A 27279-nucleotide genomic window follows, 5' to 3' on the forward strand; every position below is an offset into this window, starting at 1 on the left:
ATTGATAAATCTATTCAAGATTTCAATTTATTCTTAAGTTAGTTTTGTTTAGTATGTTCTATAAAACAGCCAATTTCATCTGCTCCTTCGTCATTTCAAATCTACTGGCATAAAACTATTCGTAGTTACTGCTCCATTTTCACATTTTTAATAACACTATTTGTGCCTTCTTTTTCCATGATACATTTTTTGAGTGGTTCATCTTTTCATTAGTCTTTTCAAAGAGCCTGATTTTGGTTTCACTGAGCCTCTCTCTGTTTCTTTGTTTTCTGTCTCTAATTTCTATTTTTAGCATTATCATTTTCTTTCTTCTACTTCCTTTGATATGCTTATGTTAAATACTTAGATCATTTCAACCTTTCCATATATGTGCATTTAAGCCTATGAATTACTCTCCTGAGTACTATCTTACCTGCAATTAATAAGGTTTGATAGTAAAGATATGGAATCAATCCATCAATTTAATTCACCCATCAATGGATGAATGGATAAAGAAATTGTGATATAAATAATATACACAATGAAATACTATTTGGCCATAAAAAAAATGCAGTCATGTCATTTGCAGCAACATTACGTTAAGAGAAATAATCAAGGCAGAGAAAGACAAATTCTGCATGTTCTCATTCATATGTAAGAGTTTAAAAACTTGATCACGTGGAGATAAAGAATAGAATAATAAATATCAGAAACTAGGAAGGGTGCAAGGAGAAAATGAAGTTGGTGAATAAATACGAACTTACAGTTAGAAGAAATAAGTTCTAATGTTCAATAGCAGACTAGGGTGAGTACAGTCAGCAAGACTATATTATATATTTCAAAATAGCTAGAAGAGAGGCCTTGAGATGTTACCAAGAAATAGAAATGATAAACACTGAAGGTGATACCCTGAAATGATCAGTACACAACTGATACATATAAAACACTCAACATATACCCCATAAATATGTAAAGTATTATGTATTAATAAAAGAAAAAAAATCAATTAGCTATATAATGATTTTGCCAAAAAAAAGGCTTGATATGTAATGTTTTTTGGTGTCTGCAGAAGTTTAATTTCCATAATAATTTCTTCTATGACCCATGAATTACTGTAAAATATTTTTTAATTTCCAAACATGACAATGATTTATCCTTTGATTTGTAATAACACTACATTGTGGACTACATATCAATTATCTACCATTTGCTGCAACTTGTTTTGTGACCTGGCATGTGGTCAAATTTCATAAATTTCCTGTGTGTGATCTAATTATTAGTTGCAGGGTTCTATAAATGTCCATGAGCCCAAATTTGTTAACTCTTTCACTCAAGTCTCCCATATCTTCACTAGTATCTGTCTGATGTATTAAGAAGTGTGTTAAAATATTAATTGTAAGGCTGCCCATTTATCTATAAACATCAATACTTTTACTTTATATATTTTGAAAGTATGTTATAAATACACACAAATTCATGACACTTACCTTTTCCTAGAAATACTTAAGTCTGCCTACCGAATTATTTCATTCCTGTTGAATTAATCTCTTTACCCTTGGTAATGCTTTTGCCTCAGTCCAATTTTTCTTAAAATTAACATACTTGTGCCAGCTTTCTTTTGGTTCCTTGTGTCAGAATGTTTCAGACTTATTATTCAAAAACAGCAATATAATTATTTTGTTTGCTGCCTAAAAAAAAAAAGTCTCACCCTGGAATCCCCATGTTTTCTCTGGTAAGGTTATAGTCTGTTTACATTTATTTTGATAACTGATAAAGTCAAAATTATATCTACCATCTTATTTTGTTTTTAATATACTACATCTTTTCTTTGCTTTTCCCTTTTTTTTTCCCTTTTTCCTCTTTTCTTGCATTCTAATGGACTCACTGTTTTCTCTACTACCTTACTCCACCTATTCCAATGGTTTGGAGGATGTACTTGTTTTTTTAATTTTCTTAAATTTTTAACAAGATTACTTGAGGGTGGAATCGATATTACCAATCTCCTTCTAAAGAATGGGACATCAGAAACTTTAACTTAGATCACTACCCCTCCTGTCTTATACATTGTTTTCTCCAACAGTACGTAATTCTTGGGTTTATTTATTGTGCTATTTTATACAATCAAGCTGTCCAGATATCTTTACCAATTTCTTTTTTTTTTTTTTTTTTGAGACAGAGTCTTGCTTTGTTGCCCTGGCTAGAGTGAGTGCCGTGGCGTCAGCCTAGCTCACAGCAACCTCAAACTCCTGGGCTTAAGCGATCCTACTGCCTCAGCCTCCCGAGTAGCTGGGACTACAGGCATGCGCCACCATGCCCGGCTAATTTTTTCTATATATAATTTAGTTGTCCATATAATTTCTTTCTATTTTTAGTAGAGACGGGGTCTCGCTCTTGCTCAGGCTGGTCTCGAACTCCTGACCTTGAGCGATCCACCCGCCTCGGCCTCCCAGAGTGCTAGGATTACAGGCGTGAGCCACCGCGCCCGGCCTATCTTTACCAATTTCTTTGCTAACTTTGTGTCTTGCATCCTTTTCTTCATTCTAGCTTCAATTTCCTCTTATCAAGTACAACTACCTCCAGCAGTTCTGTTTTGCTTTTTGGAGACAGGGTCTTGCTGTCATCCAGGCTGGAGTGCAATGGCATGATCGTAGCTTGCTCTGTAGCCTCCAACTCTTGGGCTCAAGTGATCCTCCTGCCTCAGCCTCCCAAGTAGCTGAGACTACAAGTGCACACCACCCGCCCAGCTAACATTTCTTATTTTTTTGTAGAGATAGGGCTTCGTTACATTGACCAGCCTGGTCTCAAACTCCTGGCCTCAAGTGACCCTCCTGCTTCAGCCTCCCAAACCGCTGGGATCCGCACCTCCAGTAGTTCTGTCAGTAAGTAATAATCTGTAAGTAGTAAATTCTACATCTCCATCTGAAAATATATTCATTTCTTCTTCACTTTAGTATGACAGTTTTGAAAGTTATTTTTCCTTGGTACTTTAAAAATATTATTCTATTGGTTTTTGGCCTCCGTTAATGCTCTTGATAAGTTTGTTAAAGCAAGTACTGCTGCTTAACTATAAATGACTTTTCTCTCTCTGGTTGCTTTATTACTTTCTCTTTATATTTAATGTTCAGTAATTTCACTAAAATATACTGAATTATCTACTTATATTTTTCTAGTTATAGATCGTCTATTTTTTGGCTCAGCCACAAAGAAGAAAAAAATGACTTGAGAGCGACTATTGTTTTCCCAAAGATTGTTCACAATTACCCATGTTATACCATGTATAAGCAGCATTGATTCATTATGTACTGTGGATGTCCTAGGGCAGAGGTTCTCAAATTTTAGCATGCAACACCTAAGAAACATATCAAAATACAGACTGCTAGACTCCACACCCAGTTTCTAATTCATCAGGTCTGGGGTCCTGCCAGGAATGTGCATTTCTAATAAGCTGCAGATCCAGAGACCATAGTTTAAGAGTTGCCTTAGAGAGTAGGGATAATTATCTCATGAAACCCACCACAGAGAAGGACTACAGGGACATATTCTGCTTCTTAAATCTGGAGACTGGTATTGACCATCAATTCTCAACAATTTTTAGCTTTAAATATTGCTCTCTCCCTTTTCTTCCTGTAGAATTCCAACTATATAAAGTAAGAGCAGTTAATAGTTCACCAACTAGCCTGCTCTAGGTCCTTCTTCACACAGTCCTCAGGCCAAAAAAAAAATTTTTTTTAATAAAAATTTCATTCTGAAATGATACTTCAATAAAAATATCATTCCTTTACCCAAAATTGTTTACTGGCTTCTCTACACCTTCGGGAGCAGTTCTTTTTGGGAAGGAGTACATAAATGAGCCTCAGAGTGGATGCAAATATTTGAGTATTTACATTATGGTACACATATTTCTTGTAAGACTATCAAACGAGTCTGCAACTTCAGCACATTAAAAATTGCTGACAGGCCAGGCGTAGTGGCTCACACCTGTAATCCTAGCACTCTGGGAGGCCGAGGCCGGTGGATCGCTCGAGGTCAGGAGTTGAAGACCAGCCTGAGCAAGAGTGAGACCCCATCTCTACTAAAAAAATAGAAAGAAATTATCTGGCCAACTAAAATATAGAGAGAGAAAAAATTAGCCAGGCATGGTGGCATATGCCTGTAGTCCCAGCTACTCGGGAGGCTGAGGCAGGAGGATCGCTTGAGCCCAGGAGTTTGAGGTTGCTGTGAGCTAGGCTGACGCCTCGGCACTCTAGCCCGGGCAAGAGAGTGAGACTCTGTCTCAAAAACAAACAAAAAAAAACTGCCGACCTATTAAATTCCAAATGAGTCAGTATGATATATAAAACTTTTCATGATCTATGGCTATCTTTCCCATACACACCCTGCCTTGTGCCATTCTGAGCATGCCATACTTTCAAAGTTTCACCTTATACCCATGTTACCTTCACCTAGAAAAGAATGCCCAGTAGGTCTCTCATAGGCCTGACAAACTTCTACTTGTCTTCTCCAGGGCTCCAAAATCACCTCCTGCAGGAAAACTGATCCAACCAACTTAAGAGTTAATTGCTACCTTTTCTATTCCCCCTCAGAACTTTGTATAGACATCTGTTGTTACTTTTCACCCTTCTAACTACTGGTCTACGGAACTGGTTTTATAAGAATATGAGTTATCTCAGGGAAGAACTTAAATCATTCTTTAAATCCCATAGTAGATACCCAAACGTTTGTTAAATATATAAATGTTATCTACATGTTGCCTAAATATAATTTTTCCTTGGACTCCATAGACAGTTTCTAGGAGAATGTGTATTTTAAGAATTTTCAAGTCTGTCTTCATATAGATTTTCAAGGGAACCAGAGATTCAATGGAGGTAAAGGCACTTAATCCAGTTTCACTCTCACATTTCTTCACAAAACACTTCAAAGTATCAAAGCAAGGATTATGTCCCCACAATGTCAACAGAACCAAAAGAAGAACACTGGAAGAAGGGCAATCAAATCTAAGAGTTGAATCTTAAGAGATGGGATCTAGCTCTGTCACCCAGGCTAGAGTACAGTGGCACAATCACAGCTCACTGCAGCCTTGAACTCCTGGCTGAAGCAATCCTCCTCCCAAGTATTAACAGTTGAGATTACAAGCATGAGCCACCCCGCCCAACTGAGTTTAAAAATCTTAACGAAAGAAAAGAAGCACTCTCATTTTATTTCCAATACAAGTCCACCTGAGTTATCTTCTCATTTAAAACATAGATGTGCACATTATAAATTACTGGGAAGAGTCCTCTCATTGTTTACTAAAACACCTACTAATTCAGAAAAATCCCTCTACAAAGGTATAAACCATACAAGGAGAACAACGGTGAGTGGTTCTCTCCAGGGCCAGAGGGTGATAGGGAGGAGCCAGGGAAGTCTTTCACTTCCTATTTTTCAAATGTTTCTACATTGTCTCCTTTTTAAAAAATAATGTTATGTATTACTTGAGCAACTAGAAAAATAGGAAGTAAATAAAAGCCATATTCCATGTATGCTATTAAAGAAAAAAGTCTAATTATGAAACTATTTTAATATATTATTCTTACCAGACTTAAGACCTGAAATTTTGAAGATGGCACTTGGTTTCCCATTGGTGACAAATCCTAGGAGTTGCCATACTGGCATTCCATTTGAATCAGGATAGGAAAAGTAGACAGATCCTCCCATTCCCTCAGGAAATGGGATTGTTCCCAGCATAAAAACCACAACATGGTTGATATTTTCATAATCAGGCAAGTCAAAAACAAATTTATCCTCTGCCACTTGCTGTGCAGCTGTTTGCACCTAGAAAATAAGAAACTCGTCTTAGTTCAATAGTTTGATGAGTTTCTATAACTATTACAGTATTGCTATAAGCTATCTTACCAGCATAGTCCATTACAGGTGTTATACCAAGTATAATGACGGGTTAACTTGATACTCTAATTATAAAATTATCACATATACCAGAAAATGTTAATTCTAATAGAGAAAACTGCAATGATAATTTAATGAATGCAATTTTTAAAAATATAACTTAATTATTTCATAGAAACCCTGAAATGATTTTACTGACATAAGGACAGCTTCAGAATGTTGTAAAAATGAAAGGTTGTTCAACACACCACCACAAAGCTCTCATCTTCCAGTTTAAAGGTAAAGAACCCCAGGTAATTAAAATGGGTAAGCAATCCAGGAGTAATTACAGTCAATCCTCCTTATTTGCACATGCCATATTTGTGAATTAACCTCACTAACTTATTTGTAACCCCAAATCAATGCTTGCTGCACTTCTGCAGTCATTCATAAACATGCTCATGGGCAGAACAGCAAAAAACCCAAGTTGACTCACACTGCCAGCAGCGGTGGGACAAGGCTATGCTGCGCCTTCCTGTTTCAGCCCTCATACCATGAACAAATATCCTTTTCAGTCTATTTAATGCCACGTTTATTTGCATTTTTGTGCTTTTTGTTGGCAAATTTGCTGTTTAAAATCACCAAGCTCAAGTGCTGACTAGTGTTCCTAAGTGCAAGAAGGCCATGACACGCCTTACAGAGAAAAATACGTGTGTTTGGTAAGTTTTTCTTCAGGCATGACTTCTAGTGTTGTTGGCCATGATTTGAATGTTAATGAATCAACAACACATATTGAATTACCTTTAAACAGAACCACAAAAAACAAGCTGGTAAGCTGATCAAAAATGCTATTACTAGAGGAGGCTCACAGAAACCTAACGTGCAGTTTTGCTAGGGGAAATTATTCCATATCCACTACTTTGGTGTTCAGAGATTTTATGGAACACAGCTACCGGGAAGAATGAAGATCAATTGCACATAAAAATGTAAAAATTCTACCTTAAGTTTTGTACGTGAGAACTTGTAAAAGTTTCTTCTTGATTCATTTCATAATATAATTTTCTGTTCTAAAATTAAACATCAATTTATAACATGAGATCTTATTTTGAAGTTTGAGAAATCTGTTTTCATGGAAAAAATTCTTTTACAGTTAGAAAATTGAAAATCACTATTTCAAATCCATTAGCAAAAAGAAATATTAATTCTGAGAGCACTCAGGTAGATAGGCTGTCAAGAATTTATCTTATATAAGGGTTTTTGGTTTTGTTTTTTAATTGCTATTGCCACTCTCTTCACCAAAACACCAAATCCGAGTTACTATTATTATTTTTGAAGATTAAACCATTTTTATTGCCTAGAATGCAAATTATTTTGTTCCTAATATTTCCTGGTTGTTACTAAAATGCTAACCTTTTCCCTCTATAATATCGCATCTATTAATACAAGCTTAAGAAAAATATACTGCTATATAATTTCATCTATGTATTAGTGATAAAGTAGTATCAACTACCCTAAATTAAACCCCAAAATACAAAAACTGAGTTTTTAAAGTCAAGTCCTGATTTCTTTCTTCAGAAGTCTTATGACCCAATTAAAAACTCTCCAGTTTAAGTATAAAGAATGAAACAAAGGAAGAACATAAACATAAACCAAATGGCCTTTATTAGTATTATATTCAATTCCACCAGCCTCTAGCATGTATGTAACCTTTAAAAGCATGGAAAACTATGGTACTTATGAGTCTTTAAATAACTAGTAGGCAAAATAAATATTTCTTAAGTGTTAACTCTGCACAAGCACCATTCTGTAAATCAGTATTATGACACTCTAATCCTTGACTTTAAGGAAAAACATACCTCTTTAAGAAAAAAATTCAAGAAATGAAAACTGGTTTCTTAACTTTAGATAAGTGGATTTTTCTGGTAACAGAGTAATATAGTTAAATTTTGAGATGTCACTAGGTCTATTTGCCCTTCATTTTGATTAATGTGTTCTAACACCCCAGAATTAAACAGCCAAACACCCCCCAATAAATCTCGTCTGTAAGGAACCTCTATTGGACATCTATTACAGAGGTTAGGAGTGTTGGGTAAATAGACACAGGTACTGCTACAACTAAATTTCCTTCCAAATTAGTAGACAACATGAGAGATACATGGATTCTTTTTATACTTTACAAAACACATACTCTTTTAACGTCACTCATTAATAACATGCATTCATCTGAGTCCCACACTCACACTTATCCCAGGTTGGTCCTTTCATTTTCTTTATCAAGATCAGGGGCAATCCAAAATTATCTCACCAGGACTACCCATTGCCACCATCACTACAGGAACCTCCCAGTCATTAAAGAGACAGCCAATAAACTCTGAGGTTAGCCGTCTGCAATTTATCCTTGTGGTTTCTTAGAACTGTGTACAGAATACAACACATTATCAAAAGTTGATGGACTGGCCAGGCACGTAGTGGCTCATACTTATAATCCTAGCACTGTGGAGGCTGAGGCGGGAGGACTGCTTGAGCTCAGGAGTTTGGGATCAACCTGAGCAAGAGGAAGACCCCGTCTCTAACAAAAATGGGAACCAGGCGGTGGTAGTGGCGTGTGCTTGTAGTCCCAGCTACTCAGGAGGCTGAGGCAAGAGGATCACTTGAGCCCAGGAGTTTGAAGTTGCTGTGAGCTAGGCTGACGGCACTGCACCCTACCCAGGGCGAGAGCGAGACTCGGTCTCAAAAAAGTTGACGGACAAAAAATAAATTCAACAAAGGGGCTGCATCATTTAATACAGAAGAAAAAGAACTCCAGGTGAAAGATGTCAGGTCTGAAAATGGATGTGTGGGTGGTTTCTAAGGAAGCAAACAAGATTCGCCCTGCAAATTATTCCTAAATAATTCCAGGCGCTGATAATCTGACAAAGTAGATGTATCTCTTCCGACCAATAAGGAAATACATTGCTAGCATCTTTCTCTGGTCATCTAAGATATGGCTCACAAATAAGTTTCAGGAGTTTCTTTCAGCCCACTTCCAGTTACGATACGCATATTTTTATGGGTCTTTATAGAGAGACCCAGTAGATATGCACTGCCTGAGCACCTTAATCTTTGACAAATAGTTTGCTACAGACTAGATTTACATCCCAGGTTTATCTCTATCTAACTCACGTTATGAGGTTAGGCGAGTATCTACATTGCCGATTGAGCTTAAATTCCTCAACTGCGAAATGGAAATTAAAATAACCATTTCACGAGTTATGAGGATTGTTCGAGGTGCCAAATAAGCATTACACGGGCTAAAATGACGAGTAATTGACAAAAGGCATGCATAGCACCTAGCCCAGTATCAAGCACAAAATGCACACTCAAATAGCAGCTAATCTCCTGACTACTATTCAAATGAATCTGAACAGAGTTGGGCAAGTAAAAGCAACTCAGCGTCCCACACTCAATCCTCACACATTCAACCAAAATATAGACAGTGAGTGGGTTTCCCCGCATCCCTAGCACCGGCACGCCCTCCCCTCTCCAGGGTTTCGCCCTCAGTAACCCGGCCCCATCCTCACCAGCCTCCCCGCCACCAGGCAGCCAAACATGACGGCGGCGGCTCCGTTCAGCCGGCAGGAATCTGAAGCCTGCAACTAGGAGTCCTGGAGCTACTACCCTAGTTGAGCCTAAGAATCTTCCAGAACTTGCGGGAGAACGTCTGCCCCTTCACTACATAGCGACTGGGCCAGCAGCTGGAACGCCTTCTGCCCCTACGGCCTCTGACCCTCCCTTCCTAACCAGCGCGCTCCCGGGCGACGAGTACTTCCGGGGCTTACACCCGGTTCCCCAACTAAGGGAGAAAGCCGGGCCTGCTCCAGTACAAGACTACAAGTCCCAGAGGGCTCTGCGCCGGTTTCCGGGAAAAGGATTGATAGTCAGGATCCCAAGTTGCCAAGAACACCACTGGGTGACGCCTCTAACGTTTGTGTTACGCTTTAGAGAGTAACAGTGTGCTTTTACAATCATCACTTCGCCAGATCCATATAAAAACCCACAAGGTAAGTATTATAATCTCAATTTTTTTTTTTTTTTTTGAGACAGAGTGTCGCTTTGTTGCCCTGGCTAGCGTGAGTGCCGTGGCATCAGCCTAGCTCACAGCAACCTCAAACTCCTGGGCTTAAGCAAGCCTACTGCCTCAGCCCCCCGAGTAGCTGGGACTACAGGCATGCGCCACCATCCCCGGCTAATTTTTTCCTCTCTATATTTTAGTTGGCCAGATAATTTCTTTCTATTTTTTTAGTAGAGACGGGGTCTCGCTCTTGCTCAGGCTGGTCTCAAACTCCTGACCTCCAGCGATCCACCCACCTCGGCCTCCCAGAGTGCTAGGATTACAGGCGTGAGCCACCACGCCTGGCCCGATAATCTCAATTTTATAGGCGAGGAAATTGAGGCTCAGAGTGACCAGCTGCCAATCCTTACACAGACGTGAATGTTGGAGCCCGAATTCAAGTCCTGATCTAAGTCTGTTCTTTCTGGTACGCAGTATCTCAGAAGTAGTAATTTCTAACCAATTGTTTTGTACTTGTTTACAATTTTATTATAGTTCTTTCCAGCTTCACTGAATTCTCCCGCTAATTTGGGGTGCAACTGTGGGAGAGTTATATAATACCTTTGTGCTTCAGTGTCCCCATTTGCAAAATAAGAATAATTGTGCCTATCTCCTAGTTGCTATGAATATTAAATGAGTTAATATATATATAAAGCACTTAGAATAGTGCCTAGCTGTGTTTAGTTAGTGGGAGTTTTATTGTAAAATGTCTACTTCTTTTCTAGATGCATTTGCAGAAATGTTCATAGGAAATACAAAACAATAGTCAAAAAAACTGGCATCAGGTACTGATTGCCTCCAACACTCATTCTCCCTTTCACAGCTTCAATTCTTCTTCCTCTTGGAAGGATGGTAAAGAGTCTGCCTAATTTGAAATATTTGAGCTTAGGCCACCAGCCGTAAGCAGGTCTGTCTTCCCAACCTCAGGTTATATCTGGAGGATCAGAGTTTGGAACAGTCCTCTAGCCTCCACTGCAGCTCCATAAACTCTGAGACCTATCTTATGTCAGACACTTCTTCTCTATGTCAAACATCCCTCTGCTTCCCTCTTATAAAGATATTTGTGATTGTATTTAGGGCCCACCGGCATAATCCAGAATAATCTCCCTGTCTCAAAATCCTTAACCATATCTGCAAAGTCTCTTTTGCCATGTAAGGTAATATTAGGGATTAGGACATAACTATTAGGGGGGGCCATTATTCAGCCTACCACAATAATCTTAATAAAAACTCCAAATGTGGGTTAAGTAAACATTGTTATTTAACTACATGAAGAAAATGGGAGCAGAGGAAGAGGAGGTGTAAATAGCTAAAAATCCTCTTCTATTATAGTCAGTATATGTCAAAACCAATGAATCAAAATGCATATTAGAATTATGAGGTAAATACAAAAAGGGACAGCTAAAAATATTAAAAGTTGCTTCTGAGGAATGGAACATGAGCAGAAAACTGTTTCTTGTTTAAAAGATCTTTGTTCTGTTTGACTTTTTAAAGTATGTGTCCATATTAATAAAATTTAATTTTATAAATGTTTTAAAATGGAGGAACTGGATTACATAATTTCTGAAATTCTCTGCAGTAAATACTCCATGATTATATGTCTCTTTAATATTATTGTTTTAAATCACAGCATCACAGACTCTGAACTTTTGCTGCCTGGAAAAAACACTGTCATGAAATTATTAATAACAACCATCCTAAGAATTTCAGCTCAGAGGAGACATATTGCTGATTTAAAACTTTGCAAATGATAGTCTCTCTTGAAGGCAGATCCACGTGGCTTTCCCTGTTACTCTTATCACCTGTGGTAAATTGCAAAAATGTCACAAATTCTTCTTCCCCCTGTGTGCGTGTCCTTGCAATAAGACTTTATACTTTATGGCTTCTCCCATCAAGAGATGGAGTCTATTTCTTCATCCTCCTGACCTTCTTACCTGATTTGACCAAAAGAATTCAGCAGAAGTAATGACATGCCAGTTCCAAGCTTAGGCCTCAAAAATACTTGCAAGCATCTGCTCTAGTTCTTGGAACTTTACCAATTTATTAGAAGAATAAGCCAAATAGAGCCTGCTAGGTAATGAAAGACACCTGCCCCTATTTCCTCAGCCAACAGCCAGTGAAACCCCATGAGCAAAGCTACCTAGCTGACTTGCACCTGACCACAAACACATGAGCGAGCCCAGTCAAAACCAGAATAACTGCCCAACTGAGCTCAGGCCAAATGTTATAGAATAACGAGTTATGTTGTTGTGTTAGGCTATTAAGTTTTGGGGTGTTTTGTTAAGCAGCAAAAGCTAATTTCTCTGTAGTTCCTTCACAGTATGAAATTACTTTTTATTTATTAATGTCCCTTCCCTATAGCAAATACTTGTAGTTATCTATTTAACATCCATTTCCTGCCTTCTTCCTTATTAACAGAACCCCAGTTTTGTTCTGGTGTCAATTCCCTTTGCAGTGATTGGTTTAGGATTAGTGCCATAACCTGAGAGGAAGTTTGCTGGGAACTTCTGGAAAAAGTTTCTTGGTCTTAAGAAAGGCACACACGAGCCTGGGCATGGTGGCTCGTGCCTATAATCCTAGCACTCTGGGAGGCCAAGGCGGGAGGATTGCTTGAGCTCAGGAGTTCAAGACCAGCCTGAGCAAGAGTGAGACACCCCCCCCCATCTCTACTAAAAATAAAAAGAAATTAGCCAAACAACTAAAAACAGAAAAAATTAGCCAGGCATGGTGGCACATGCCTGTAGTACTAGCTACCTGGGAGGCTGAGGCAGGAGGATCGCTTGAGCTGAGGTTGCTGTGCGCTAGGCTGACGCCACAGCACTCTAGCCCGGGCAAGAAAGTGAGTCTCTGTCTCAAAAAAAGAAAGGCACACAAAGAGATAATCACTTTTTTACTCTGTACCTTGACATATCTGAAGGTGACACCTGGAACTGTACCAGCCAACCATCTTGAAACCTCAAAGGGAACAACTTGAGAAAAAAAACAGCACAAGCAGGAAGGCAGAGCAATGAGATGAAAATAAGTTAGATCTTTATTAATGTCTTGTGCTGTTGAACCAACTAGCCCCAGAGCTTATCCTACCTCTGTACTTATGGTTAAGTGAGATAATATATTTCTTTATTGTTCAGTTTTAGTTGGCTTTGTTGTTACTTACAGGTTATGTTATAATTAGCATAATCTCTGCTAGAATATAAGCTCCAAGAAGGCAGGGAATGTGTCTATTTTGTTTATCATTATATCTCCAGTGCATAGTCCAGCATCTGCCCCCTAGTAAGCATTTAATAGTTACTTACTGAGTGAATATATTATGTCAATAATCATTTATTAAATACCTCTGCAGTTAACACTTGATTAGACAGTATAAAGATCTAATTAGGGAGCCTAATTACTCTTGATTGTGAGCCTTTCAAGAAGAGAACCCAGCATACAATAGACCTTCTCTACACTTGTTAACTAAATGTTCTGTGTCACAGAATTTTCCCAACTCTCCAGCAGAGGGTGCCCATAACTGGTGTTCTGGGTTCTGGGAATTAATTCTTTTTCTGCTCTTCAGCCTCTCCTTTGCTGCCTTCCTCTCTGTCTTCCCCATTTGAAGTCAAGAACCGCAGCAATACAAGGAGAGCTCAGAAGGAACTTTTCCATTTTCTGAACCTCAGTGTCTGTCCTGTCCCAGCTTTCAGCATCTGTTAGAGATAGCTGAGAATATGCTTCTGTTATCAAAGGAAGTTCTCTTGGGTGAGCGTTAAGCAAACGTTATCTGTAAACGACCAGATAATAAACATTTTAGGCTTTCAGTGCCATAAAGTTTCTGTCCTGTCATGCCCTTGTAACACAAAGAACTGCTGAACCAACCAGCCCTGGAGCCTACCCTACCTCTGTACTTCTGGCTATGCAAGATAATGTGTTCCTTATTAATTAAGTCAATTTTAGTTGGCTTTATTATACCTGAAAATATAACGCAACCCCCCATCACTACAATGTAATCTCCAAAAGGGCAGAGAATTTAATAAGTAAATAAAGAAAAAGTAAAAGAATGGGTGTGGATGTGACTAGGTTCCAAAAAATTTGATTAACAAAAACAGACAGCTGGCCAGATTGGCTAACCCATGCTGTAGGTAAACAAGGCATTGCCTAGGGCAGTGGTTTTCAAACTTTAAGGTGCATCAGAATCACACCGATGGTGTGATTAGTATATGTATATCCCCAATATCTCATTATTCATTATTTATCTGAAATTCAAATTTAATCTGCTGTGCCTGTATTTTATTTGCAAAGTTCTCAGGTGAGGCAGATGCTGCTGGTTCAGAAACCACGATTTGAGAGACACTGGCCAATATAATCTTATATTTAAAGAGGTCCTGCCAATTCAGAGATCTTGAGCTGGAGTAAATAAATACCCATCAGTCCAACTCAAGAATTCCACACACTCAGTCTATATATGTGAACGTGTACCTACTTCAGTCACAGAAAGGTTCTTTGCTTATTTTAGGTATTAATTTTCAACAATTATTTATTTGTTCTGCACTTTATGTAAACTTTTTTCTAGGCTCTAGAAATAAAGCAAAGAATAAGGGAGACCAGACCCTTGCTCTCATAGAGCTGACATTTAGTTGTTGTTTGTAGGAAGATATAATTACATATTTATCTAAGGAGTTACTGGCTGCACATTGTCAGGTATTTACTTAAAACACCTAAAACTATGTGTTAGGAATTAGTTCAAATCTCAGCCCTGCACTTAAGACACTGGACAAGTTATTTAATAACTCTATTCCTCAGATTTCATCTGTAAAATAAGGATAGCAATTTCTATGTCATAGGGTTGGTGGAATGGTAATGGAAATAACATATATAAGGAACTTACCACAGTTTGTGGTAAGGAGTAAACTGGTCAGTACTCAACTAATAGCTACCACCACTACTGAAACTACAGCAGTTCTCAAAATGCGGTCACTGGGCCAGCACCCTCAACAGACCAATTCTCTGACCCCATGCCAAACCTAGTGAATCAGACACCCTGGGATGGTACACAGCAAACTGATTTAACAAGGCCTCCAGGTGATTCCAATGCATGCTAAAATTTGAAAAACACTGCTAAAGAAGGTATAAAAGAGGCTCTATATGTGCTTAAGGGCTGAGAATATTGGGGCGGCCAGTAAGACACAAATCTTACCTTTCTTTTCCCAGGAGAGCTTTACATAAGGGTATAGGCCGGGTGCTGTTCAAGCATGCCGTCACCTCTCTATATTCTCCTCTGTATGCCTGAAACTCATCAGGAATCCACTTAAGCAAAGATTTCTTAGCTCATTTTTCATTCATTCAACATTTCCTTGAATACATACTACGAGCCAAACAGTATGTTAAGCATTAGGAATTCAAAAAATAAGGAAAGTCTCCTGTTTCAAGAGCTCTTAGTCTGGCACTGATTTTAGAACATAGAAAACCACAAAAGTGCATGCACTTCAGTGCGATGCTAAAATGACTAGGTTCAACCAGGATATTATTAAGGGAAGTAGAAGACAGGCAGTAACTCAAAAAGGCAAGAGCCCTTTTAAGCCCATTTATTTGTTTAACAAATATTAACTGAGCCCCAACAATGTGCATGCAGGAAGCAGCATGAACACCTGGAAAGTCTCTACTACTAGGGAGGCAGCTTGGCAGGAGCTAGTTCTAATCTAAGGCTGGCAAGGCCACCAGCAGGAAAGAGACAGAGGCATCAGCCAGTGAGGGGCCCTACCAAGTCCCAGTCTGTTCACAGTTGGCTTCCTGGATGTCCTGCTCTTGGTTATGGCCCAGAAGACTAGAAGGCACAGCCATAGAAAGAAAGAGAGGAGTCCTGGCAGAAAGCTGAGTCAGGACCCAATCTGGATGGAAACTGCTAAACAGCAACCCAACAGGCAGCAGAGCTATTAACAAATTCTCCACCACTCCCACCAGTAGATGTGGACGTGAGTTTGGGAGACACTAATCAGCAATAGTGAGAGTTTGAAGTTGGCTGTGGAAAGTTGTGCTGGGTTGAGCTGAGATAAACTTTATATAATTAGATCTACTTTGGATTGTTTTATGTTGTACCCAGCCATATGAAATTGCAGTTTAGCAAAAAACTTGAGAGTGTATTATTGAAATACACCAAAAAAAAAAAGATTTTCTAATTAGGATAATTTATTTGTAATGAAGTAGTATAGTAGTTTCAAAATGGAGCAATGATTTCAAAATCAGTGTATCAAAATAATCTGGAGGAGATTTTTTAAAATACTTAATTCTGGTCTCTCAAGTTGGGGCTTGGATCTGTTGTATGCTCCGTAAATGATTCTGGTACATTCACTCTTTCCACATTTGGGAACCACTGCATGATGTGAATTTATACAGGAGCCTAAGTAATGCAACACTTTGCACACCTGACCAATTAAATGTAAGAACACATGATCCTCTCCTGTCTACTAGGAGACAAATTTTAGGGCAAAGTTAAGAAAATACTATTTTGGAGGACTCTTCACTGAGAGTTTTGACCTTCAAGAGTCATGAACTCTGTATTACAGCCAGATTTATTCAGGGATTAAGGGGAATGCTCAATGCAGAACTCTTACATAGTTGCTATTTTGAACTAGGATTATTAAGCCTTAACTTGCAACCAGACTTAGAAAGATAAACCAAATCTTTTAACAGTTTAAATAATGATTAAAAATGATAAAAAATTAAATAATGGCCAATATAATACAGGGTCTCAATTCAGTACTATACACCTCTTGCAATGATTTTCTAAGAACCCAAAATTTAATGGTTTCAGAATTAAACACACACATTCCTTCATTCATTATACAGAAATGTAACAGAAATCACCCAACATTTTTTATTCCACATCAGTCTGGGGTAACTAAAGCAAGAAAGGTGAAATGAGTCTGCTTTCATACACCTGAAGTCTTGCTCTGAATCAGAAAATAACCATAAAATACCAAGAATCTTTGTAGAAATATACCAGCTCAATTCCAAAATGATCATCATTTTCTACAAATCACAGCAGGGGAAATCCAGAGGTGATAACTGAAAGCAGGGGAAATTACAAACTTTACAGAGTTGGAGCTATGGTCTCTGGTTAGAGAAAGACCATGTAGCAGTTTGTTTTTTTTTGTTTTTTTTTTTTTTTTTTGAGACAGAGTCTCACTCTTGCCCAGGCTAGAGTGAGTGCCGTGGCGTTAGCCTAACTCACAGCAACCTCAAACTCCTGAGCTCAAGCGATCCTCCTGTCTCAGCCTCCCGAGTAGCTGGGACTACAGGCATGCACCACCATGCCCGGCTAATTTTTTCTATATATATATTTTTAGCTGTCCATATAATTTCTTTCTATTTTTAGTAGAGATGGGGTCTCGCTCTTGCTCAGGCTGGTCTCGAACTCCTGAGCTCAAACGATCCGCCCACCTCGGCCTCCCAGAGTGCTAGGATTACAGGCGTGAGCCACCGCGCCCGGCCCATGTAGCAGTTTTTACTTGGGTCTGTATTTCTGACAATGTGGATCCCACTCCCAGTGCCCTTGGTAAAAAGCCATTTAGACTTATTTCACCTAAATCACTGTGTTTCAAGCTGCAGGTTGAGATCCATTAGTGGGTTGTGAAATTAATTTAGGGAGTCACAACCAGCATTACAAAAAAAATGAAATAGAAAATTTCAGAATGCATCATAAGTATATCATTTCATGGAACTTTTTGTTTTCAGGTATGTATGTGTATGTATGATTGGGATATTACATATGCTCTGTTTCTTACTGTGGGTTGCATTAAAAAAAGGTTCAAAAATTACTGTCCTAGGCCGGGCATGGTGGCTCACACCTGTAATCCTAGCACTCTGGGAGGCCGAGGCAGGCAGATCGCTCGGGGTCAGGAGTTCAAGACCAGCCTGAGCAAGAGCGAGACCCCGTCTCTACTAAAAATATAAAGAAATTAGCTGGGCAACTAAAAATATATAGAAAAAATTAGCTGGGCATGGTGGCACATGCCTGTAGTCCCAGCTACTCAGGAGGCTGAGGTAGAAGGATTGCTTGAGCCCAGAAGTTTGAGGTTGCTGTGAGCCAGGCTGATGCCATGGCACTCTAGCCCGGGCAACAGAGTGAGACTCTGTCTCAAAAAAAAAAAAAAAAAATTTACTGTCCTAAATGATACCTCATCCAAGCCTGAAGATGCAATTAAGCAGAATGACCATTTCCTTTGCCTGAAGTGAGCATTTTAATTCTTTAAAGCACTTCTGGACAAGGTGACCATCAGTTCTTTAGACCTTTGCCTTTCTCAGGCATTTCTTAAAAACAACTGTAGGCCGGGCGCGGTGGCTCACGCCTGTAATCCTAGCACTCTGGGAGGCCGAGGCGGGTGGATCACTCGAGATCAGGAGTTCAAGACCAGCCTGAGCAAGAGCGAGACCCCGTCTCTACTAAAATTAGAAAGAAATTATATGGACAACTAAAAATATATACAGAAAAAATTAGCCGGGCATGGTGGCACTTGCCTGTAGTCCCAGCTACTCAGGAGGCTGAGGCAGGAGGATCGCTTGAGCCCAGGAGTTTGAGGTTGCTGTGAGCAAGGCTGATGCCATGGCACTCTAGCCCGGGCAACAGAGTGAGACGCTGTCTCAAAAAAAAAAAAAAAAAAAAACCAAACCAAACAACTTTAATATCATTGAATGTCTACCAAGCCCTTCTCCAATATTCTGTGGGAGATGATATCCCCAAGGTTATATCTTAGTCTTTTCTCCGTTTTTCTCAGCTTCAGGGGTGTATGACCTGGGTAGTAGTACAGGGCACTGAGCTCAGAAAGGCCCCGTGCTTGGTTTGTTTATTTTTTTATTTATTATTTATTTTTTTAGAGACAGGGTCTTTCTCTGTCACCCAGGCTGGAGTACAGTGGCACAATCATAGCTCACTGCAGCCTCCAACTCCTGGGCTAAAGCAATCCTCCAGCCTCAGCCTCCCAAGTAGCTGGGATTATAGGCACATACCACCACACCCAGCTAATCATTAATACTTTTGTAGAGACAGGGTCTCACCATGTTGCCCAGGCTGATCTCAAACTCCTGGCCTCAAGCAATCCTCCTGCTTCAGCCTCCCAAAGTGCTGGGATTATAGGCATGAGCCACCGTGTCCGGCCTCACACTTGGTTTAATATTCTGCTGTCCCCATCTTGAAATTCTTAGTAATTTTATCTTTAAACTTGTGTTTTGTAAGTGAAGTCCAATGGGACAGGCAGCATGTATGTGAGTATAAGACGTGTTCCCTGCCACTCCATTAATATATAGCATTCACAGTTCCCCTTGAGCAAAGAATTCCAGTGGACGCACAGAATGTGGCATTCAATGAAGCTCAAAACAAGTGCAAGGTAAACATGTTACGTCTACTACTGGGTAGTCAGGGGTGCTGACAGTCTCAAGAGGCCATGCTTTCAGTTTGAACCAGAACTTGGTTTGAACAAAGAAAGAAGACATGGTATTTTAAGAAACACAAACCAAAGAAACTTTTCTTATTACGTTGCTTTCTTGTATTAGCCACTATTTACACTGAACACAATGACATAGAAAAAAGGGAAAGATGGGGCAACTGGTAGTTCCTTTTCCTTTTAGTTCATCCTTAAATGTAAGTCAAACATACAGTGCTGGTATGTGTGGTATAAAATAAAATAAAACAGTAATATTACTTTTGTGCAGCATTTCCATTTCCCTGATAAGAACAAAACACACGCATGTGAGCCACAAAATAGCAGTTGTGTAAGTTCTATGATTTCACATAAGAGTTAAAGGTTCTTACGTTTGCATTTAAAACTGTCACTACACAATATGAAAATGAATGGTAAAATTCATGCTAATTATTTATTTATTTATTTGTTTTTTGAAGGCAAGGTCTCACTCTGTTGCCCGGGCTGAAGTGCAGTAGTGTCATCATAGCTCACCTCAACCTCAAACTCCTGGGCTCAAGTGATCCTTCTGCCTCAGCCTCCCAAGTAACTAGGACTACAGACATGTGCCACCATTCCCAGCTAATTTTTCTCATTTTTTGTAGAGATGGAGTCTCACTGTTGCCCAGACTTAAATTTTTAACTTTATGTAGAATGGCATTAAATTACAAATTTAGAAATATCAGGACAAGTTGAGAAGGAAATTGTGGAATAAAGGAAAAAGCTTTATAGTTAATACCTTTAACTTCATCTTTTTCCTGCTATTTAAACAAGGGACTTGCATTTTCATTTCCCACTGAGCCTTGCAAATTATATAGGTGACTTTGTCTTCAGGACTAGAAACAGAACCAATAGGATCCTCTGTTCCTCTTGAATCATTCCACATTTCTTTGACAACAAGCTTGGGGTCCATGAAGTACAGGGGGCTCCAGGAAGACTTCGTTCTGAAATCCAGGAATCCAGTGTCTGTTACCCAAGCTCTGGCATGTGTCATTATGACTTTGGCTCCCTGGGGGGAAAAGAGCATGCTGTTGGCCAGAATGGACATTGACAGCATGGGGCTTCTTAACTACCCTGATGAACAGGGTCTCATCTACTTTTAGGTTTGAGGTCAGGTAAGCTAGGTGTGCACTTTCAAAAGTGCCCTCACAATCCAATGTATGGTCATAATCCAGGAAGGAAATGAGCTCCATGGTGTGCAACTACATGGAAAACTTGGTGGGTTGTCACAGCACTGGAATACTTTTTTTTTTCTTTAACAAAGGCCCAAATAAAGCTAAAGGAATACTTTTTTTTTTTTTTAACAGTCCTTTGAGTTGCTGTTTTATAACGGAATACTCTTTTTTTTTTTTTTTTTTTTTTTTTTTTTTTGAGACAGAGTCTCACTCTGTTGCCCGGGCTAGAGTGAGTGCCGTGGCATCAGTCTAGCTCACAGCAACCTCAAACTCCTGGGCTTAAGTGATCCTACTGCCTCAGCCTCCCGAGTAGCTGGGACTACAGGCATGCGCCACCATGCCCGGCTAATTTTTTTTTTTGTATATATATATTTTAGTTGTCCATATAATTTCTTTCTATTTTTAGTAGAGACGGGGTCTCGCTCTTGCTCAGGCTGGTCTCGAACTCCTGACCTCCAGCGATCCACCCGCCTCGGCCTCCCAGAGTGCTAGGATTACAGGCGTGAGCCACCGCGCCCGGCCTATAACGGAATACTCTTGATGAGAGTGACTAGAAGAGGGAGTTTAGATCAAGTGTCAGGCCCTCGGTAGACCCACAATGTAGGGATGCCATTCTTGGTTCTCATTGTCCCAAAACAAAACCCAGGAACTTCTACATCTTATTTATTGTCTTTCAGATTGTGGTGTAGAAGGCTTTGGAAGAAACTACTGTCCTGGTGATCACCTTGCCTCACCACAAAAGGCCACAACAGGGATATGACATCAACTGGATCCTCAACCAGCTTGAAATAAACCATGGAGGCTGCTTTTCCTCAGGACATAATACAGATCAGGTGAAGTTCTGGGCTTGGTGGAGACTGAAGCAGACTGGCACGTCAGTGGCCATGATTGCAATGAAAGTGGGAGGAGACATGATGGCAAGGAAGAAGCCAGAACCACCCACTCTCCTCGCTCTATCACACATGCCCACAAAGCACTCGAGTATCGCAGCAGCAAGTCAGCTAATTATTATTTCTTCAAATATTGCCTGTGCTTCATTCATTCTTTTTTCCCCCTCGATCTCCAACTAAATATGTTAGACCTTTTCACTTTAGTCTCTGTATTTCTAAGCTGTCATATTCTCCGTTTTCTTGATTCTTTGTGCCACATTCTGGGTAATTTCTTAAGATCTCATCCAATTCACTAATACTATTCAGCTGTGTCTATTCTAACCCATCGAGTTTTTTACTTCAACAAATACATTTTTCATTTCTAAAAATTCTATTTGTTTCTTTCCCAAATCTACCTGGTCAGTCTACATACTCTCTGTTTGCTCATTTTGGGGATTGTATCTTTTGTTTCTTTAAGGGTTTCATTCATTCAGCCAATAGTTATTGAGCCCCTATGATGCGCAAAGCACTGTTCTAGGTCCTGGGGTTATACCAGTGAAATGTAACAGAACCCATTCTCATAAAGCCTACATCACAGTTATGCTGTAAAGTACATGATAATTGAAATGAAAAATAAAAAGCAAGAGAAGGGAGAGTACAGGGAGGAGGGAGAGCTGCAATTTTAAGGTGGCTGTTTTATATTCTCTAGCTGATAATTCCAATATCTGAATTGGTGGTTTAAGCATATTGTTTATTGTTTCAACTCTCAGTCATATGAATAGTTTGTTTCATTGTCTATCTCGTGATCTTTGATCATAAACTATTTGGTTGACCTAAATCTTCAGCAATTTTAGAGACCTAAGAGTTTTGTTTTAATAAGTAGTATCCACTGAAGGGGTTATCAAACTATGGATTGTAGGCTGAATCTAGCCTACTTCCTTTTTTTATAAAGTTTTATTGGTACAAAGCCATACCCAGTCATTTACATGTTGTCTATTTCTGCTTTCCTGATGCAGCAGCAGAGCTGAATAGTTATGACAGAGACTGGATGGCACACAAAGCCTGAAATATTTACTATCTAGCTCTTTACAGAAAAAGTTTTTTGGTGCCAACCTACAGATATACATAGGAACTAATAATGAAATTCAAATGGGTGCTATCATATGCTGGTGAGGCAAGTATAATTTGGTGCAACTTTAATAGAGAGAAATACCTTTCAGTCAGTAACTAATTCTGACAAATGAGCCTGAGAAAATAACCAGAGAGGTAAAGACTGGTGTACCAGGCTGTTAATCAAAATATTATTTTTAATAGCAAAAACTGGAAGCAATGAACATGTCCAACAGTAAGGCATTAGGTAATGGTATATTCATGGAAATTTATGGAAAGATATGCAAGCAACATAATCTAATGTTTGATGATTAGCAATCTGAAAATGCAGTATATTAACAGTATACTCAGCACAATCACAATTCTTTAAAATTGTGCATACAAAATACATCCCATCACCAAAAGCTATTATTTCTGGGTAGTAAAATTTAAAGTGTTTTTTACTTTTTTCTTTATACTTCTATATAAACTACGTATGTGCTCTAAAATTATTAAACTTTCTAAAGTGTGAGAATAGTATTATTAATGATTTTTAAAAGTCTCTCTTAGAAATATAGACTAAATTTACAGATAAAATGACTTGTCTGGGATGTGCTTCAAAATAATCCAGTAGATGTGCGGCTCAAACAAGACTGGCTATGTATTGATAATTGTTGAAGCTTGACTATTGGTACACGGAATTCATTACTTTCTTCATGCTTCCATACGCTTGAAACTTTCAAGTATGCAGTTAAAAGACCCTGTCTTGTCTTTTCAGAAATATAATAAATAGCCAATATATCAAAGTTGGTTTTATCCTTCCTAAGACTATCTGTGACACTTTATAAGAAACATGTTGAACAACTACTGGCTAAAAGAAGAAATTAAGAGGAAAATTAAAGATATCTTGAAAGCCAGGCATGGTGGTGCACACTTGTAGTCCCAGCTAGTGGGGAGGCTGAGGCTGGAGCATTACTTGAGCCCAGTAATTTGAGGACATAATGTTAGCAACTAACTAGCCACTGCCCTCTAGCCTGGGTAACATAGCAAGACCCCATCTCCTCTCTCTCTCTCTCCACACACACACACACACACACACACACACACACAAAATCTTGAGACAACCGAAAATGGAAACACAAGACTTCCTAATAGAAGGAAGTTTATAGCATTAAATGTCTGCATTAAAAAAGAAGAAAGGCCGGGCGCGGTGGCTCACGCCTGTAATCCTAGCACTCTGGGAGGCCAAGGCGGGTGGATCGCTCAAGGTCAGGAGTTCGAGACCAGCCTGAGCAAGAGCGAGACCCCGTCTCTACTAAAAATAGAAAGAAATTATCTGGCCAAGTAAAATATATATATAGAAAAAAAAAATAGCCGGGCATGGTGGCGCATGCCTGTAGTCCCAGCTACTCGGGAGGCTGAGGCAGGAGGATCGCTTGAGCCCAGGAGTTTGAGGTTGCTGTGAGCTAGGCTGACGCCACGGCACTCACTCTAGCCTGGGCAACAAAGTGAGACTCTGTCTCAAAAAAAAAAAAAAAAAAAGAAGAAACATCTCCAATAAACAATCTAACGTTATACCTTATGGAACTAGACAAAGAACAAACTAAACCCAAAGTTAATAGAAGGAAGGAAATAAAGATCAGAGCAGAAATACATGAAATAGAGACTAGGAAAATAGAAAAAAAGCAACAAAACCAAGAGTTGGTTTTTTGAAAAGCTAAACAAAATTGACAAACCCTTAGCTAGACTTACTAAGAGAAAAAGAGGAAAAACTTACCACACAGGGACACTAGAAGAAAACTACAGGCCAGTGTTCCTGATGAATATAGAGACAAAGATCCTCAACAAAATACTAGCAAACTGTATTCAGCTGTGCATTAAAAGAATCATTCACCATGATCAAGTGGAATTTATCCCTGGGATGCAAGGATGTGTGAACATACACAAATCAATAAATCTGATTCACCATGTTAACAGAATGAAGCTCAAAAACCATATGAGCATTGCGATAATTGAAGAAAAAAACATTTGGCAAAATTCAACACCCTTTCATGATAAAACTCTAAAAAAATAGGTACAGAAGGAATGTTCCTCAACACAATAAAGGACATATATGACAAGCCCACAGCTAACATGATACTCAATAGTGAAAAGTTGGCTGGGCGCAGTGGCTCACGCCTGTAATCCTAGCACTCTGGGAGGCTGAAGCGGGAGGATCACTTGAGGTCAGGAGTTGGAGACCAGCCTGACCAAGAGCAAGACCCCATCTCTACTAAAAATAGCAATAAATGATCTGGACAGCTAAAAATATATATATATAAAAAAAAATTAGCTGGGCATGGTGCACATGCCTGTAGTCCCAGCTTCTCGGGAGGCTGAGGCAGAAGGATTGCTTGAGCCCAGGAGTTTGAGGTTGCTGTGAGCTAGGCTGACGCCACAGCACTCTAGCCCGGGCAACAGAGCGAGACTCTGTCTCAAAAAAAAAAAAAAAAAAAAAATAGTGAAAAGTCAAAAGCGTTTTCCTTAAGATCAAGAACAAAGTGATATATTAGCCTGATTTGCTCATCCTACAATGTATATATGTAGCAAAACATCACATTATACCCAATGAATATATACAATTATTTGTCAATTTAAAATAAAAATAAAATTTAAAGGAATATATATTTGTTCTTGGCTTCTGGTTCCTGACACAAGATCTTCTGGTGACCCTTGTAATCACCAGAAGGCAAAGAATATCTTTTTATATGCTAATGAGATAACGGTGGCTGTGGGCCTCTAGACAGCTTCCACCAGGAAATGTAATTCCTTCAGTATTTCAGGGTAAGGAGAGGACAGAAGGAGAGCATAAAGAATGTGGCAACTGGCCTGAGTTCTCCCTCCTGGACCTTTCATTATCTGTACTAGCTTTAACCCTTGAAAGTCCATCAGGACCCCCTGCAAGTTGTTTCAGTTTCCTTTCTGGGCAGTTCTGTTTGTAAAGCTATGTCATGATTTTTCTTAGAGGTTCTTCAAAGAAAGGGAAATTTTTGTTTTTATAAACAAAATTCATTCTATCTTCCAATACATATGGGCCTTCAAGTCCAAATACTTCATGGGACATTATCTTATTTTCCTTACACCTGGACATATTTTGCTATTTCATCAAACCAAGAATTCATCATTACTCATCGATTATTCCCAACCACATTTCAAAAAGACTAAAATAACAAAAGGAAAAAATGAATTATCTAGATATGATACTGAAACAAATTGTCATTCTTCATTCTTACTGCACTGCCCAAAATATTTCATTTTCCAAGATAAAAGAGAGAAGAAACCATCTTTGTAGTCTGCTTTTAGCTTTCATTGAACAGCGGAGAATTCAAAAATTTTCACTTTCTGCTCATGACAAAGAGAAGAAAATTGATAGGATGTTTCCCAGTTTTTAGACAAATCAGAAGATAAAGACAGCACCACTCTAGACTCTAATGATGGTAATTGGTTGTATAATGCGAGTGATCATCTCAGCCTGAGTCTTCAGATGACCATATCCTAGAATTTTCTCAAACTCAAGAATCAATACTTCTGAGCACCAAAAGGAAAGATGATATTTTCATCCAGTTGGTCATGCAACATGAAGGATTTCATCACACAGAATTTTCCATCAAGAACATGGACCACCTCATTTTGCTAAAAGGATGCGACAGTATTATCTTTTATGATGTTTGTGAGTGAAAATTTACTTTCCAGAAAGGTTTGCTGCTTAAGTTCCTATTAAAATTTCTAATTAAAAAAAATTGAAGCACCCACCGGACGATGATGGTTAATGGTGATAGTTTATCTGTTTACTGAGGGTTCAGTATTGTACCATTTTCAGGAAAGTAAACCTTGTTTCAGAAACAGCTCAAAAAAAGGAGCAGTGTAAAATACTATATATCAAAACCAAATTTTAAAAATATAGAAACAAGATTTATGAATCTTTTTAAAAACTTGACAAAATTCAGTCTTGTATTTTACCCTGGCTCACCTCATTTTACTTTAGCTTTATGATCACTCAGGCTTTCTTCATTCCCTCTGCTTCAGGCTAACCCCTCCATATGTGATCTCGGTCCTAACTCTTTCGGGACTTTTTTCCCCACAAATAAATGCAATGTGCCCATGTCTGAGAAAAAATAACCAACTACTCTCAACCCTATGATTTCCTCAATCTCCTTATGTAACATCCTTCTAGAAAAGGGGACAACTCACTAAATAGACATACTCCTCTTTTGTTTAATTATTCAATCCACTGCATTTAAGCTTGTATGCCCTCTCCTCCTTTGCTCTAACAAAATATTTCCCCTAAGGTTACTAATGGCCTAGTTGCAAATCTAACAGTGATACATTTTTTTTAAAACTGTAAAGAAAGGTTAAAACATTATTATATGTTCTAACTCTACAATATTTTAAACATTACTTATAAAACCATTACAGAAGAAATAATTTAAAAATATAAAACCATAGGAAATATAATCTCCAATAATTATAAACTTAAAATATTTTTAGGGCTTATGATATGTCAAATACTGTTCTAAATGCCAGACATACATTAAATCTTTTGATCCTCTCAATAACCCTGAGGTAGGTTATTATTATTATTCCTTTTTTACACATGAAGAAACAGGCAATGAGATGTTGAGTTACTTATCCAAGGTCACACAGTGGCAGACCCGAGATCTGAATTCAGTTTAGTTCTATAGCCTACAGTTAATCTCTATATTATATAGCTTTCTCTAGTTAAGAGAACTACAAAAAATGACCACTAC

At 38.7% G+C, this 27279-nt stretch overlaps 1 protein-coding gene and 1 long non-coding RNA gene across 3 annotated transcripts in view; one reads left to right on the forward strand and one right to left on the reverse strand.

Moving 5' to 3' along the window:
* The window catches only part of HIKESHI (heat shock protein nuclear import factor hikeshi), a 33976-nt gene extending 24336 nt beyond the window's left edge, over positions 1-9640 (reverse strand). For both annotated transcript variants that reach the window (XM_069469101.1, XM_069469100.1), the window contains exons 1-2: positions 9402-9640; positions 5553-5790 (exon numbers count right to left, since the gene is read on the reverse strand). In XM_069469101.1, coding sequence (XP_069325202.1) covers positions 5553-5790; positions 9402-9431 — 268 coding nt within the window. In that variant the 5' untranslated portion in view covers positions 9432-9640. The remainder of the gene's footprint in view (positions 1-5552; positions 5791-9401) is intronic.
* Positions 9641-9805: 165 nt separating this feature from the next.
* LOC138383947 (uncharacterized) lies at positions 9806-21747 on the forward strand. Its single transcript, XR_011233668.1, has 3 exons — positions 9806-9881; positions 19217-19287; positions 21212-21747. It is a non-coding gene; the product is annotated as an uncharacterized lncRNA (long non-coding RNA).
* Positions 21748-27279: the final 5532 nt, after the last annotated feature.

The sequence above is a fragment of the Eulemur rufifrons genome, chromosome 6 (genome assembly GCF_041146395.1).
Source record: "Eulemur rufifrons isolate Redbay chromosome 6, OSU_ERuf_1, whole genome shotgun sequence".
NCBI classification, from domain to species: domain Eukaryota; kingdom Metazoa; phylum Chordata; class Mammalia; order Primates; family Lemuridae; genus Eulemur; species Eulemur rufifrons.